The sequence below is a fragment of the Herpailurus yagouaroundi genome, unplaced genomic scaffold (assembly GCF_014898765.1).
Source record: "Herpailurus yagouaroundi ecotype Mexico unplaced genomic scaffold, PumYag 28, whole genome shotgun sequence".
Classification (NCBI taxonomy): Eukaryota; Metazoa; Chordata; class Mammalia; order Carnivora; family Felidae; genus Herpailurus; species Herpailurus yagouaroundi.
Window position 1 is genome coordinate 155255563 of NW_024412376.1, and position 15846 is coordinate 155271408.

The 15846-nt window shown below is 45.9% G+C and overlaps 1 protein-coding gene across 4 annotated transcripts in view; it reads left to right on the forward strand.

Moving 5' to 3' along the window:
- Window positions 1-15846, forward strand: part of FAM184B (family with sequence similarity 184 member B) — a 195294-nt gene that overhangs the window by 112958 nt on the left and 66490 nt on the right. For all 4 annotated transcript variants that reach the window (XM_040487276.1, XM_040487267.1, XM_040487290.1 and 1 more), the window contains 4 exons: window positions 4942-5694; window positions 6450-6585; window positions 7903-8042; window positions 8572-8778. In XM_040487276.1, coding sequence (XP_040343210.1) covers window positions 4942-5694; window positions 6450-6585; window positions 7903-8042; window positions 8572-8778 — 1236 coding nt within the window. The remainder of the gene's footprint in view (window positions 1-4941; window positions 5695-6449; window positions 6586-7902; window positions 8043-8571; window positions 8779-15846) is intronic.

Here is a 15846-nt window from a genome sequence, read left to right on the forward strand (position 1 = left end):
AAGTTTTCTGTTCTACAGCTGTAGATGAATGTAGGAATTCCATTCTCCATGATCACCACCTACACCAGTTGATTTTATCCTTCATGGAATCACCGATGCCAAATTTCATGGAATAACCTTTTCAAGGATGTTTTGTTCTTCACCATGAGAAAGCCTTATTTATGTTCAGATTTACTCATGGCACAAGCTTGACTCTACTGAAGAGAATCTTTATCAGTTGGGTATTAGGCGCTCAGAAAGAGTTAACTTAGATGGCCCAAGATGGCTTATGCTTAGATTGGCTGTCTTGCAAAGTGGCCCTCACTTGGCATCTGGGAACTTAGCTCTCCAGAGGGTTCCCACCACCCAGACTGTTAAGAGTGACTCACTATGCCTAAACTGTTTATGCAAATGGTGTGATTTATACTGAGCACTTGCTTTCCTCCTGGGAATCTGGTATTTTTGTACTGCCAGTAGAAGTTGCCTACCTGGCTAGCCCCCAGTAAAAACTGTACTCAGTCTTTAATGAGCTCCTTTGGTAAACAGTATTTCACAGTTGTTGTTACAATGCTTTGATAGGGAAATTAAGCAAGTCCTGTGGGATTGTGCTGGAAGAGGACTCCACTGGGGGAGGACTTTTGGAAGCTTGAGCCTAGTTTCCTCCAGACTTCTCCCCATTCATCTTTTCCCTTTGTTGAGTTTACTTTGTAGACTTTCACTGTAATCATAGGATTCTGACTGTATGCCGAGTCCTGTGAGGTTTCCTAGGGTAACAGTAGCTGTTGGAACAAATAAATGCCAGGACTTCAGAGGTCCAATACTATAGGTTATTTCTTGTTTATATAAAGATCAGTGCCAGTGCTCTTGGTGAGTAGATGGTCTTCCATCAATCATCAAGGACCTAAGTGCCTTCCATCTTGTATTCCACCTTCTTCTAAAGCCTCTGAGTCCTGTTCATTAAGTTTGTAGATGGAAAAAAGAGACTATGGAAAGTACATACCCCCTTCTTAACCCTCCTCTTCACCTTAACTCCACTGTTGGCCCGAAGATGACACCACTACATCTGGCTACATTCCATTGGCAATTATGGTCCCATGTAGATACAATGGGGCTACGAAATGTGGTCTCTGCTTGGTGGCTGTTCCCCTGCAGCAACTCTGTGGAAATAAAGCATAAATCCTTGATGGCCTGCAACAGGATCATAATAGATCTATTTATTATGAAACTGTGGCACCCTCAACTTCCTCCCAAGTGCTAGGAGACAATACACAGAAGCCATACTGTTCTTGCCTATATGCAGGTTGACATGTAAAAGGAAATAGGTCATCCCAAATTGAGTAGGCAAGGCTAACTTTTCCCGGGAAGTCTTCTTTCCAAATAGACCCCTTCTGTGTTTCCATAGTAATTGGTGCTGATCCCTCTCATAGCACTTATCACAAGGTATTGAAACTTCACTGATTTCTTGTCTGACTTTCCCATTGAATCATAATATTTTTGAGGCTACAACTTTAGTTGTCTTATCGACCATATGTTCTGTGCCCAGAACAGAATCTGGTCCATCTGAGATGTGCAGTAAATGCATAAAGGAATAAGTGGTTGAATGGGACAGGGAGATGCAATGTAGTAGCAGGCTGTGAGCATGTGCTTCAGAGTTAGTGAAAATTTCTTATCTTCTGTGACCTTGCAAAAGTTACTAAACTTCTCTGAACCTCAAATTTTCATTCTTAGAATGGGGATAAAAATACTAACTTTGCAACATTGCTATGAGGATTTTCTGAGATTATGAATGTGTATACCGCACCTAACCTTGTTCTAGGGATATTAGTAAACTCTGTAAAAATGGTATTTATTATTGACACAAATGACAGCCAGTGGCATTACCAGTTTCAACATTCGGTTACTCCAGATACACTCTTAGATGCAAACTATTAGAAGCCGCAGAAACCCAAGGTGGCCAAATTGTGTGCAAGGGTGATGAGAGGAACGAGTTGTAGAGACAGCAGCTTCATTTCATTGGCGAGTCTTCCTGGGAGGACAAAAGGGCTTCCTTCCCTTGACCTTGACATCAAAGAGTATTAGATTCACATTCTCGAAACAGTGCTTATTCTCCCAAGACTTCACAAGATGTCAAGCTCATCTCACACCTTTAGAACAACATGGTTCAAGATAGAGCTCTGATTCCTTCTTCATTCACTCATCCACTTAAGAAATATTTTTAGAGTGTTCACCTTGAGTCAGGCACTAGGGATCATTAATAGTGAACAAAGAAGACCAGTCTCCTCTGTCACAGAGCCTACATTTTAGGAAGGGAGACAGACAGCCAACCAATAGGTATGTCACATGTAGACGGTGAAAAAGAAGATTTTAGGAGTGCCTGGGTGGCTCAGTCGATAAAGTGTCTGTTGATTTCGGCTCAAATTTGTGATCTCACGTTTCATGAGTTTGAGCCCCATGTCAGTCTCTGTGCTGACAGTTCAGAGCCTGCTTGGGATTCTTTCTCTCTCTCCTTTTCTCTCTGTGCCTCCCCTATTTGTGTTCTTTCTGTCTATTTCAAAATAAATATATAAACTTAAAAAAATTGAGATTTTAGGCAGCATCCTGGATATGTGGTTTCTTTTTTTTTAATTAATTAATTTATTTATTTATTTATTTATATTTGAGAGAGAGAGAGAGAGAGAGAGAGAGATAGAACATGAGCAGGGGAGAGGCAGAGAGAGAGTGAGACACAGAATCTGAAGCAGGCTCCAGGCTCTGAGCTGTCAGCACAGAGCCCAACATGGGGCTTGAACTCAGGAACTGCGAGATTGTGACCTGATCTGAAGTCAGAAGCTTAACTGATTGAACCACCCAGGCACCCCTCAAGTTCTGCAGTCTTAAGGTAAACTGTTATTAAACGTATCACAGGTGTCAGCTCTAGTGGTGCCATTTGGCCTTCTTCAATAACTATTTCATAATATATACGTACATATATACACATATACATTACATATACATACATACACACACAATTACCCCAAACTTTCTCTCATATCATGTTTCTGATTGATTTATTCTCATAATCGTCTAAGCCCCTGTGTTTTTTACTGTTTTAAAGCAATGGAAACCTTTTGGATTATTTATAAACTCCATGTCTGGTAACCCCCCAGTGTGAAAGCAGTTCTTCTCTGGTTCAGGAGGATCTCCACCTGCTTTGCCTCCACCTTGATCCCTTCAACGGCCTTCAGTCTCACAGAGGAACTTGGGGATATAAGGAATAGGGTTTGAAAGCCATTAATGAAGTCTTAACTAAGTAGTGGGAAATTGATAATGAAATTCTAGTCCAATTCAATAGACAAGAGTTATAAACAAGGGAAAAACAGCAACCTACAAAGGTCAAGGGTCTATAAGTGTGAAACTGTGTGACAAGGCTCCTGGGTGGCTCAGTTGGTCAAGCATCCAACTTCGGCTCAGGTCATGATCTCACGGTTCGTGAGTTCGAGCCCTGCGTCAGGCTCTGTGCTGACAGCTCGGAGCCTGGAGCCTGCTTCCCATTCTGTGTCTCTCTCTCTCTCTCTGCCCCATCCCCACTCATGCTCTGTCTCTCTCTGTCTTAAAAATAAATAAAACATTAAAATTTTTTTTTAAATTTGTTCAATACAGATTTCTTGATTTTCTTCCCCATGCCTGTCCTACCTGTAGCTTTTCCCTTTTAGTAAACATCTACCTGTTGCTCAGGCCAGTTCCTGGGCCCTACCATGCTCCCACCTTCCTTCCTTCTCTTCTCTGCAATAACAAAGTGCCCCTGTTTTGTTCCTGAAGTTATGGAGAAACAGTGTTTCACCATGGATACAGCGCAAGCTGTTGCCTCTACCAGATTGAGGAGGCTCCCTTCTATTTCTAGGTTGTTGAGTGTTGTTGGTATTATGAAGGGTGTTGTATTTTACCAAATGCTTGTCCTGTGTCTATTGAGACAATCATGTCCTTTTTGTCTTTTATTCTATTCATATGGTGCATTCCATTAACTGATTTTTAGATGTTAAATCAACTTTGCATTCCTGGGATAAATCCCATTTGGTCATGGTGTGTAATCCTTTTTATATACTGCCGAATTCTATTTTCTGATGTTTTGGTTTTTTGGGGGGGGGAGTTGTTTGTTTTTGTGCCCCAAAGTGTTTTCTGTTTTTAACAAATCTGAGCTTTAAACCTTTTGCTGGATTCCCATGGCACTCCAGAGCTCCCCTATGGATCTCTGCCACAGATATGTGGCCTTTATGCATTAATCACTCCCTCACTTCACTTTGCTTCCACCACTTTCCTGTCTCACTTTCCTGCTTCCTTACTAGTCTCTCCTGGGGACATTTTTTTTAAATCTCTTTTTTAAAGTTTATTTATTAAAAAGTTTTTTTTAATGTTTATTTATTTTTGAGAGAGAGAGATACAGAGGATGAGCAGGGGAGGGGCAGAGAGAGGGAGACACAGAATCCAAAGCAGGCTCCAGGCTCTGGGCTGCCAGCACAGAGCCTGATGCAGGGCTCAAACCCATGAACCGTGAAATCGTGACCTGAGCCAAAGTTGGACACTTAACCAATTGAGCCACCCAGGCGTCCCTAAAGTTTATTTTTTGAGAGAGAGAGAGAGAGAGAGAGAGCAGGGGAGGGGCACAGAGAGAGGGAAAGATAGTATCGCAAGCAGGGATCCCCAACAGGCGGCTCAAAGTCACCAACCATGGACTGTGACCTGAGCCAAAACCAAGAGTCAGAGGCTCAACCAACTGAGCCGCCCAGGCACCCATCCCAGGAGGGGTTTCTACTAAATCGTTTCTACTAGTTTCTACTAAATCATTTCCACACAAATCCTCTTCTCAGGTGCCGCTGGTGGGGATCAGCTTAAGTCACTACCATGGGGGAGAAGCATCTCTGGCCACGTCGTCCCTCACATATCCACACTCCTCTCACTAACTGGGCTCTGTGGATTTTCCTGCAGGTGATTTACGCACTCAACACCCGCCAGGATGAAGCGGAGGCCAGCATGGAGGCTCTGCGGGAAGCCCACCGGGAGGAGCTCCAGAAGGCCGTGGCGGAGACCGAGGCCAGGCTCCTGCGGGAACAGGGCCACGCAGAGGAGGAGGCCCTGCTCCAGCGCATTCGGGCCCTGGAGAACGCCTTGGAGCTGCAGAAGAGGCTGACCCAGGAGGCGCTGGCTCAGTCGGCCACGTGCAGGCTGGAGACCAAAGAAAGGGAGCTGAGGGTGGAGGCAGAGCATGCCGAGCGGGTCCTCACCCTCTCCAAGGAGATGCTGGAGCTCAAGGCCGACTATGAGAAGAGGCTCCGGCACCTGGCGAGCCACGAGACGCCCCAGTGGGGCCAGCTTTCCCAGGAGGGCCCGGAGCCCAAGGGAGAGCCAGGCCACGGCCACGAGATGCGGGACGTCCTCCTGGAGGTGGAGAGGCTGCGAGCGGAAAACCAGCAGCTGAGCAAGGACTACGCCAGGAAGGCTGAGGAGCTGCAGGCCACCTATGAGCGGGACACCGAGGCCATCCGGCAGGCCATGCAGCAGTCCGTGAGTGAGGCCCTGTGGCAGTGGCAGGAGAAGGAGACGGACCTCCGCAAGAACTTCCAGGTCCAGGAGTCGGCCCTGCAGGCTCAGGTCAGGAAGCTAGAAGGGGATCTGGAGCACAGGGGCCGCAAGATAAGTGACCTGAAGAAGTATGCCCAGAAGCTGAAGGAGAGGACTCAGGTAAAGCAGGGTCTCGGATGGCTTGCAAATGAGATCATATTCGTGGTCCCTAATTTTAACACTTACTGTGTGTTAAGACTGTTTTTAACATCTACTGAGCTTTAAACTCTTTGTGCAAAGCCCTTGACTTCTACCAAAGTGACTCCTCTTATTTCCCTTGAGTTCAAGTACATCCTGTCAGCAAATATTTATGGAATGCCTACTATGTGCCAGGCCCAGGGCTATGGCCAGGAGACACATGGTGAGCTGGGTCCCTGACCTCAGAGAGCTTAGACACTTACAGTTTGCAGAAGAAAAGAAATTGGGAGGCTTAAAGACTAACCTCGCTGGTCAGCTGCATTCTATAGCCCTCTTCATTCCATAACAACTTGCCTGTCCTAAACTCCTTGGGACTTGGCTTTCCTGGACAGCCAGAACATTGACAAGGCAGATCATTGACAAACCCCACACGCTCACAACACCCTGTCTCTAAAACTTGCAGCAGCTAATATTCCTAATAATCCCTGAGCACTTTTTCTGCCCCAGACACTTTATCTCATTTAATCCTCACCACAGAAAGGTTAAATATGTGCCCAAAGTCACACAGCCAATCTGGATGAGTAGGGATTTGATGAACATGAGCCACCGAATTGCAGGGACGCAGAGCTTATGCTGTGCACTGACCCACCTTTCAGATGTGACGCTGGTTCTGTGTATATTGGATGTCTCCACAGAGAACTGTTCCTAGAGAAATGAGACCCTTTCTGTCTGTTTAGGACCTAGATGTGCAGCTCAAGGAGGCTCGGCAGGAGAACTCTGAGTTGAAAAGTACTGCAAAAAAACTCGGGGAGAAGCTGGCCATTGCCAAAGACAGACTGATGCTGCAGGAACGTCATGTAACACCGAAAACCGGTCAGATGTTCTGCAACAGCTTTTTTAAACATTTATTTATTATGAGAGAGAGAGCACGTGCATGCGTGAGAGTGGGGGAGTGGGAGAGGGGCAGAGAGAGGGAGAGAGAATCCCCAGCAAGCTCTGTGCTGACAGCAGGGCTCAATCTCATGAACTGAGCTGAAATCAAGGGTTGGATGCTTAACCAACTGAGTCACCCAGGTGCCCTGCAACAGTTTTGCAGCCTTGAGACTGTTGAGAGAGCAGAGCCAGGGGCGGGGCTGTTTGATCTGACCCCTGGTGGGCCAGCTCAATCCATGCAGGACAAAGGTGAGCTGCCATCTGGAGCCACCACAGTGCAAATAGCTAAAAGGCATGACGCAAAGGGACACCTTGCCCCCCCAAATGCTTCGTCACCAGGCCCACCACATGCCTGAACTCCTCAGCATTGGCTTTTCCCCCACGCTTGGGCAACACTTCATTCTTTTCCCATCATTTCACACAGCAACGTTACTGGGTCTTCCCAGTTGTTCTGTGAGTGGGTGTTGTCAGTATCTCCCATGGTCCAGACAAAGAGATGAGGCTGGAAGGGTAAGTGGCTCGCTCAAGGCCACTGGTAAATGGGATAACTGGTGTGTGTGTCTCAGAATATCTGACTCCAGGAGGCCTTCCAGTAGAGTCCCTCATCAGAAAGTTCTTGAATACCTACAGTGTGATCAACTTGATACTAGGAGATATAAAAAAGGCACAAAACATAGGCTCTTGCCCCAGGGAGCTTATGGGACAGTGACTCTACAGCCCAGAGCATGCTTTGGTATCATGCGGTGGCCCAGGCTGTAGGGAAGTGAAGTGTCCTGAAAAGAGGTCACCATGGGCTGGAAGGGTGTGGGGGAGGAGGTTCGAACTGGAGCCACAAGTGTGTGGAGGCTTTAGTGCAATGTTTTCAAAAGTAGGGCTTGGATACCTCTGAGAATATGGGAAGAAAACGGTGAGCATTTCTAGTTATATTTGTTTTTTGTTTTATCTTTTACGTTTAAATATTTTGAATGTATATCTATCCAGGAATATGTTCAATTTTTTTTTTAACCTATGGAAAGTACAGTCAAAGAGCTTTGACAATGACTTAAGAAGCTAGCATTCGGGATGCTGCTTGAGCAAAGACAACAATCACCACCTTGACTATGCTTGAGGGGCCAGAAGGCCACAGAGCAGGGGAGTCCATCCGAGAGTGGTGGGTAGAATAGTCAAACAGTAGAATGGGTACCCGACCGCAAAAGACCTTGGACATGAGGCCAAGGCCAAGGGCATTTCAAATGATGTTGAAACTTATGCTTGCAGATGAAATGAAGACAGAGCTAGTTGCAGAGAATGAAGTCCTAGGGAAGGCGAATGACCTAGAAGGCCGCAGTCTCCATCCTCAGCAGGACCCGAACTTTCCCAAGGAGTGTCCATGTACCAAAGGAGGCCCAGAGACACAGGTAGTGTCTCACCCAGCCCTGGGAATGGAGAAGTCACAGGAGGCTTTGCTGGAATGAGCTTCAGGCAGAGGCCAATCTCGTAACTATGACAGAGCCACTTGGAAGAAGCAGGTCCCATGGTTTCAGGGGTCAATGCATGGGTGTGAAGTTCCAGCTAACTTCTTGCATTTGAAATTAGGAGACTAAGAATATAGCAGAACTTCTGTCGACGGCTCCTGGGAAACTTGCATGGGATTTCCACTGTCTGTTCCCAGTCAAAACAAACAAAGCATTCTTTAGACACTGCTATAGTGGGCTAGAGTATCTCCTCCTGTGACCATAGGTACACTATTCCAAAGGGCCCTTTGCTGATTCAGGTGGATAAAGTAGTCTCTTACAAATATCAGATATATAGTCTCGTGAACTTTATGGCACCTTGTGATTTTATGCTGTAAAATCAGTGTGTAAATGTTGTACCCAAGAGAAATGGTAATTCCCTGCTCCTCACCCCATGCTGGCAGGTTTACAAGGCCCTTTTTCTTTTTTATAGACCAAGAAAGAGGCAAGTATTGAGACGGAATATATGAAGAAGCAATATGAAGAAGACCTTCGTAAAATCAAACATCAGACAGAAGAGGAGAAGAAACATCTCAAAGACCAGCTAGTGAAGCGCCTGGAAGACTTGGTAAAGAAGCACGCCATAGAAATCAAATCGGTTCGCTCTTCGGTGGAGGCCGAGAGGAGGAAGCTGCAGAAGGTGAGACCCCCTTTCATAGACTCTGTTCCGATTCTTTTTCCTTTCCTCTACCTCCCTCCTTTTCTCTTGTATTTCTTCTTTCCTTCCTTGGACATTTACTGAGCTCCTGCTGTGTATACATCTAAGTTATTTCTCTGCCCAAGGCAATTCAGAGTCTTTTAGAGGAGACGGGGACGTTCCTTAGACTGTGAGCCGGTCAGGGCCTAGAATCGTTGACACGACGTAGAATTGTGTCCTCTGAACATTTAACTGAGGAAATTCAACTCTCCTCAGCAAAGACAGAGAGAAATAACATGAAGCAAGCACTGAGGCCCTAGCAGACTTGCCTGGATTCAAATCCCAGCTCTTCTAGGAGCTTTGTGAGCACCGTGAGTTATTGAACTTGGGCCCCTCAGAGGGAAATCTTGTGTGCCTTAGGTTCCTCATTTATAAAGCAGATGACGATAACAGCACCTCCTAGAGTAGCTGCGAGGATTAAATGAGGTAATCTGTGTGGAAAAAAAACAAAGCATAGTATGTGCCTGGGGCATAACAGGTAGATGAAGGTAATTAATCAGTGGCTTGCTAACGTGAGAGAAGATTCCCAGCCTCTGGGTACTTTTCCGACTTTCTACCGAAGGAGGCAGCTTTCTGCTGAGAAGAAATGCAAGGCTTCATCTCTTCCTGTTTACTGGGAAGAGCAACTCACGTCTGTGACATTTTAGGAAAAGAATGAAGTGTAAATCAATAATATCGTGAACTTATTCTCTTTATAATGCAAGAGCCTGCATTATCAGCTTTGGGTTTTTGCTGAAAGACAATCAGATAGCACTGACGATTGCAGTGTTGTGTGGCAGTTACGAGTAGTAGGTACTCAATAAATGTGTGTGTTGGGTAAATAAATGAACTCATGAAAGATCCAAACTAGTCCTGGTCTAAGAAGTCCTAACACTTCCACTAGCTGTATGACCATGGCCAGGTCACTTAACCTCTCTGAGACATGATTTCTAAAATAAGGGCAAACACTTTGAAGGCTTATTATGGGTCCCTGATGGTATTAAATAAAAACTCTTAGTTCAGTGAACAGCATGTAGTAAAAGTTGGATAAACAGTGGCTATGCTGAGTTACCCTGAGCACCAGCTGACACAATGCATGTTAATATTGGTTAGTGCCTGCTATACTTTCTTTTTAATTTTTAATTTATTGTGTATGACCACCACACTTATAAGGCACTTCAGTCTCAGAAACACAGTGAATCTTCCCAACAAGATGACAAAATTGGTATTTATATTTTAGAGATGAGAAGATTAAGGCTCAAAGATGTTGCGTGTCAACTCACACAGACAGTGAGTGCTAGAGCTAGTATTAGAACCTGATAGCTCGAGGGTCACCTGGCTCAGTCGGTTAAGTGACCGACTCATGATTTTGGCTCAGATCATGATCTCACAGCCGTGAGACCGAGCCCTGCATCAGGCTTGCACCCAGCGTGGAGCCCGCTTGCTATTCTCTCCCTTCCTCGCTCCCTCTGCCACTTCCCTGCTGGCTCACCCTCACTCTCTCAAAAAATAAAGCTTTAAAAAAATTTTTTTTTAAATCTGATAGTCCAAGTCCAGAACCCCTGGTTCCCACCCCTGCGCTGGGCAGGAGGCAGCTGTTTGGAAAGCATTTTCCTCCCCATGAGCTGCTAGTGGTCACGCAAACCCGATCCTCAGACAAATAGCTGACTGCTCTTTCTATCCAGAGTCACAGTCAGTGGAAGGAACCGTAGCTCCCAGAGCTACAGGTTGCCCTGGTAACCTGTCAGCGAAGCCTGACTGACTGCACAAATCCCATTTTGGCTTTAATGAGGGGGCATGAATCCATTTGGGAAATGAATCACATAGAAATAAATTGTGTTTCTCTTCTGGTTTGGGAGAGGGGCGTTATGCTTTTTATCCCACCCCCTTTTTTTTGAGGGGCATTTAGACCATTTACATTGAATATAATTATCACTAAGTCTACTATCTTGCTGTTTTTGTATTTGTCACATCTGTTCTCTTTTTCTTTTTTGCTTCTTTTTCTGTGTATTTTTGATTCATTGAATTTATTTTTTGTGTTCCCTCTTTTATCTCCACTAATGGCTCATTGGCTATTTTTCCTTTTTTTCTTCAGGGGTTGGGGGCTGCTCTAGTGGTTGCTCTAGGATTTACAACATACGTCTTTAATTTATCCCTGTCTGCTGCCAAATGTTATTTTATTTCACATATATAACTTCGCTGTACAAACCTTACAACAATGTATTTCCATTTATCCCTTCCTGACCTTTGTGTAATTGTTGTCATACATTCTAATTTAGACATGTTACAAACGAGAGAGTATATTGCTTTTATATTTCCTTAAAAAGTCAATTATTTTTTTGAAGTTTATTTATTTAGTTTGAGAGAGAGAGAGAGAAAGAGCACATGAACCAGGGAGGGGCCGAAAGAGAAGAAAAGAGAGAGAATCTCAAGTAGGCTCCTTGCTGTCGGCACAGAGCTGGACAGGGGCTGGAACTCATGAACTGTGAGATCATGACCTGAGCCAAAATGAAGAGTGGACGCTCAACAGACTGAGCCACTCATGGGCCCCAAAAGTCCATTATTATTTTAAGAGGAAAGTTTTCAATAAGAAAAAAATATTCCTTGTATATTTTATTTTTAAGTTATAATATTATACTTATTCTTTCCCATTTCCCATTTCTACAGTCTTTGTTGCTTTGACCTGAAGCATTTCTTGTGGTGTAAGTCCACTCACGGCAAATTCTGTTTTTGTATGTCTGAAAATGTCTTTTTTTGCCTTAATTTTTGCTGGATACAGAATGCTAAGTTTACAGTTTTTTTTTTCTTTCAAAACTTCAAAAATGTCATTTGACATTTTTTGGTTTGCATTTTCTTCAAATGCAAGAAACTTTGGCAGTCCCCCTTATCATATTCCCCCTGTTCATAATATGTCTTTTTGTTCTCTGACTGCTTTTAAGAGTTTCTCTTTGTCACTGGTTTCCACACCTTGATTATGGTATGCCATGTATGATATTTTATATGTGTGTTTTTCTGCTTGGGATTCATGGAATGTCCTGGACCTGTGGGTTTATTGTTTTTTCCAGTTTGGAAATTTTAATGCCATTATCTCTTCTGCTTCATCCTCCTTCCAATATTGTCCCACAAGTCACTGAAGCTTTGTTCATTTATTTATTTATTTATTTTTCTGTTCATTTATTTTTGGTCTCCTTGTCTCTCTGTGCTTCAGTTTGGATAGCTTTTATAGCTGTATCTTTTAAGTACACTCATTTTGTTTTTGTATATTATGCAATTTTTTTAAAGCCTATTTGGTATATTTTTTCATTTACAATATCATATTTTTCAGCTCTTGAAGTTCCATTTGGTCTTCCATTATGGTTTCCCTTTCTCCTCATTATGCTTATGTCTTCCTTTAAATTCCTCGGCATGATTGTAATTGCTCTTTTGGCATTCTCATCTGTTAGTTTGGATTTTTTTTTCTATGATTGATTTTTCTCCTGGTTACAAGTCCCATTTTCGTGCTTCTGTGGATATTTAGTAATGTTTTATTGGGATGCTGGACATTAAGAGTGTTAACTTTTTGAAAGACTGCATTTTGTTATCACCCTTTTAGGAGTGCATTTTGTTTTGGCAAGCGGTTAAATTACTTGTGACTCAGCTTCATCTTTTCCAGACTTATTCCTTTTATTGTGTTAAAAGGTACCACTTTTGAGATTTATTTTTAAACTTGGTTAGGATGAGTGTAGAGTAGCATTTGAGCTGGTGCCACTTTAGCTTTGCTACTGAAGTGTGACCCCTCATGGGGTCCAATACCTCATGTATTGATTAATACTGGTGTTATTGTGATTGCTGACATTTTTGACTTTGTACTGGTTGACTGTTGTTGCCGCACCATGAACTTTATAGATAGATTCCAAAAACAGTAATGTTTCTTCTCCAAGCAAGTTAACATATTTTCCTTTAAAAACATGGAGGCCAGGTGATGACAGCAGGTGGTACACGGCGAGAGCCATCTATGATTGGCCAGTTGAGCTGCCTGGTGATTGGCTGCATGAGCAAGACCAAGCTGAGAGCCCCCTGGTGATTGGCTGGGGCACAGTGGTGCCCTCAGGAGGTGTTGGGATGAACCTGATTGTTGGAAAGGCCCAGCACTGACCCAAGGCTGCACTGGAGAGAGGGCTCCTGGGTCACAGCTCCTCCTATTTGGGTATGCTTCAGGGTTCTCCACCCCCCACTGATCCCATCCCCGCCTCTCACCCACGCTCTGCACTCCACCTTCATGTTTGCTTCTACCCTTCTGCCCCTCTGGGGTTGCGTGAGTCCTTATACCAGCACTGGGCCCCACCTGGACCCAGGCCCCACTGCAGGGCTGGCCAGAACACCCAGTTACTCTGGCCCATTTGGCAGAAGGGTAGGGGGTTGTGAGAATCAGAGTACAACAGACCCTTACCCAGCCAGGCAGAGCCTCTCCAGTGCTCTGGGGTCATAACCTGGCTCAGCATGAGGAAGCTGGGGGCGTGTCCTGAGGGTACCCTGGACATCTACTGACATGGAGTCTTCTGTCAAGGGTCAGCACAAACTAGTCCTCTAGATACATGACCAAGTGCAAGCACACCAGACCACAGTGCAGGATAAGAGACTCTCCCAGAAAGATGGCTTATGAGGACTTCTCTAACCCAACTCAGCATGGAGCCAACAAGTCTCCAGGACTCTAGGCTGACCAGGACCCTCTAGTTGGGAGCTCTCTCAATCAAGACTACAGGGCAATCCAGTCTTCCAGCTGGGCCAACCAGAAGCCCTGCCACCAGGAGCCAACTGACCTTCATCAGCAATAAAGTTTCCCAGACCCCCGGCCAATGTGGAATTCTCTGAACCAACTTAGCATGGGGCAATGGAGTACCCCAGACACTGGGCCCACCAGGAACCCACCGACCCAGTTTAGCACAGAGCAAACTAATCCCCTGGATACCTGGCTGATGGCAAGCCCTTTGACCTAGATCAGTACAAGGCAAGCAATTCCCCTGGACACCCAGCCAACAAGGAATTCTCCCAATCAGCTCAGCATAAGGCTAACGAGTCCCTAGGACAGTGTGCCCACTGGGCACCCACATACCACAAGCCGTCTGACCCAGCTCAGCATGGTACAGATGATTTGTCTGGATGCTGGGCCATCCGGGAGCCTTCCAGCTGGGAGCTCTCAACCCAGAAGAGCACAGGGCAATTGAGTCTGCCAGACACCAAGCCATCCAGGAGCCCTGGGACCTAGCTTATCACAGGGTGAACTAACCCTCCGGACATCTGGCTGACCAATACTTTCTGACCCAGATCAGCCCAAGGTGAACCAGTCAGCCAGATCCCTGGCCAATGGGTTCTCCTAACCAACTTAGCACAGAGCTAATCATTCCCAGGGACAGTAGGTCTACTGTGCGTCCTTGCACCCAAAGCCCTCTGACTCAGCTCAGCATGTGTCAAAAAGTTGCTTGGACGCTGGGCCAACTGGGAGTTCTCCAACCAGCAGAGCACAGGGCAATTGAGTCTACCAGACACCAGGCCAACCAGGAGCCATCCAAACCAACTAATTGAAGGGTGAACTCATCCCCTAGACATTCAGCCAACTACTAGCTTTCTGACTCAGATCAGCACAAGGCAAAGGCGTCCCCCAGTCCATTGGCCAATGGGTAATTCTCTGAACCAGTGTAGCACAAGGCAGTAGAGTCTCCTAGACACCAGGCTGACCTGGAACCCACTGACCCAGTTCAGCACAGGGTAAACAAATACTCTGGACACTTGGCTGATGGCAAGCCCTTTGACCCAGATCAGCACAAAGCAAAGAAGTCTCCTGGACCCTCGTCTTCTAGGGAATTCTCTGAACCAACTCCACATAGGGCTAATGAGTTCCCAGGACAGTGGAACCACTGGGCACCGTTGTACCAAAAGGCCCCTGACCCAGCTTAGCATGGGGCAAACAAATTGCCTGAACACTGGGCCTACCAGGAGCCCTCCAACTCAACAGAGCACAGGGCAACTGAGTCCACCAAACACCAGGCCATCCGGGAGAGGAGCCCCCCAACTCAGTGCATCACAGGGTGAACTAATTCCCCAGACCTCCATCTGACCACAAGCTTTCTGACCCAGGTCAGCTCAAGACAAATGAGTCCCCCAGATCCCTGGCTAATAGAGAATCCTCTGAACTAACTTAGCACAGACAGTGGAGTCTCACAGATGCTGGGCCCACTGGGAGCCCACCGACCCAGTTCAGCACAGGGCAGATTAATCCCCTGGAAACCTGGCTGATGGCAAGCCCTTTAATCCAGGTCAGCACAAGGCAAGCAAGGCCCCTGGATTCCCAGCCAATGGAATTCTCTGAACCAACTCAGCATATGGCTAACCGGTCCCCAAGATAGTGGGGTCACTGAAGACCCACATACCACAAACCTTATGACCAAGCTCAGCATGGGGCAAACAAGTTGCCTGGATACTGGGCCAACCGGGAGCCCTCCTACTCAACAGAACACAGAACAATCCGGTCTTCCAACTGGCCCAGCCAGGAGCCCTTCGACCAAGAGCCAACAGACCCTCATCAGCACAGTGTGAACGAATCCCCCAGACACTTAACCAACTACAAGCTTTCTGACCCACATTAGCACAAGGCAATCATGTCCCTACTGCCCCCTGGCTTGTGGGGATTTCTCTGAACCACCTTAGTACAGGGCAAAGGAGTCCCTGGGACAGTAGGCTGACTAGGTGCTCTTGGACCAGGAGTACTCTGACCCCACTTGGAATGGGGCAAATGAATTCCCCAGACATCTGACCAAGTGGGAGCCCTCCATCTCACTCAGTTCAGCACAGTGCAAACAAGTTTGCCAAACACCCTGAGGACCAGAAGCTCTCCTACCAATTAGAGGAGGGCAAATGAGTCCCTGGAACACTGGGACAACCATGAGCACACTGACCTAGTTCGGCACAGAACAAGTGAGTCTCACAGACACTCCTGTTTGGGAGCCTTCTGACTCCCTGGCTCAGTTCAGGGCAGTGAGCCCCTGTATACCCACA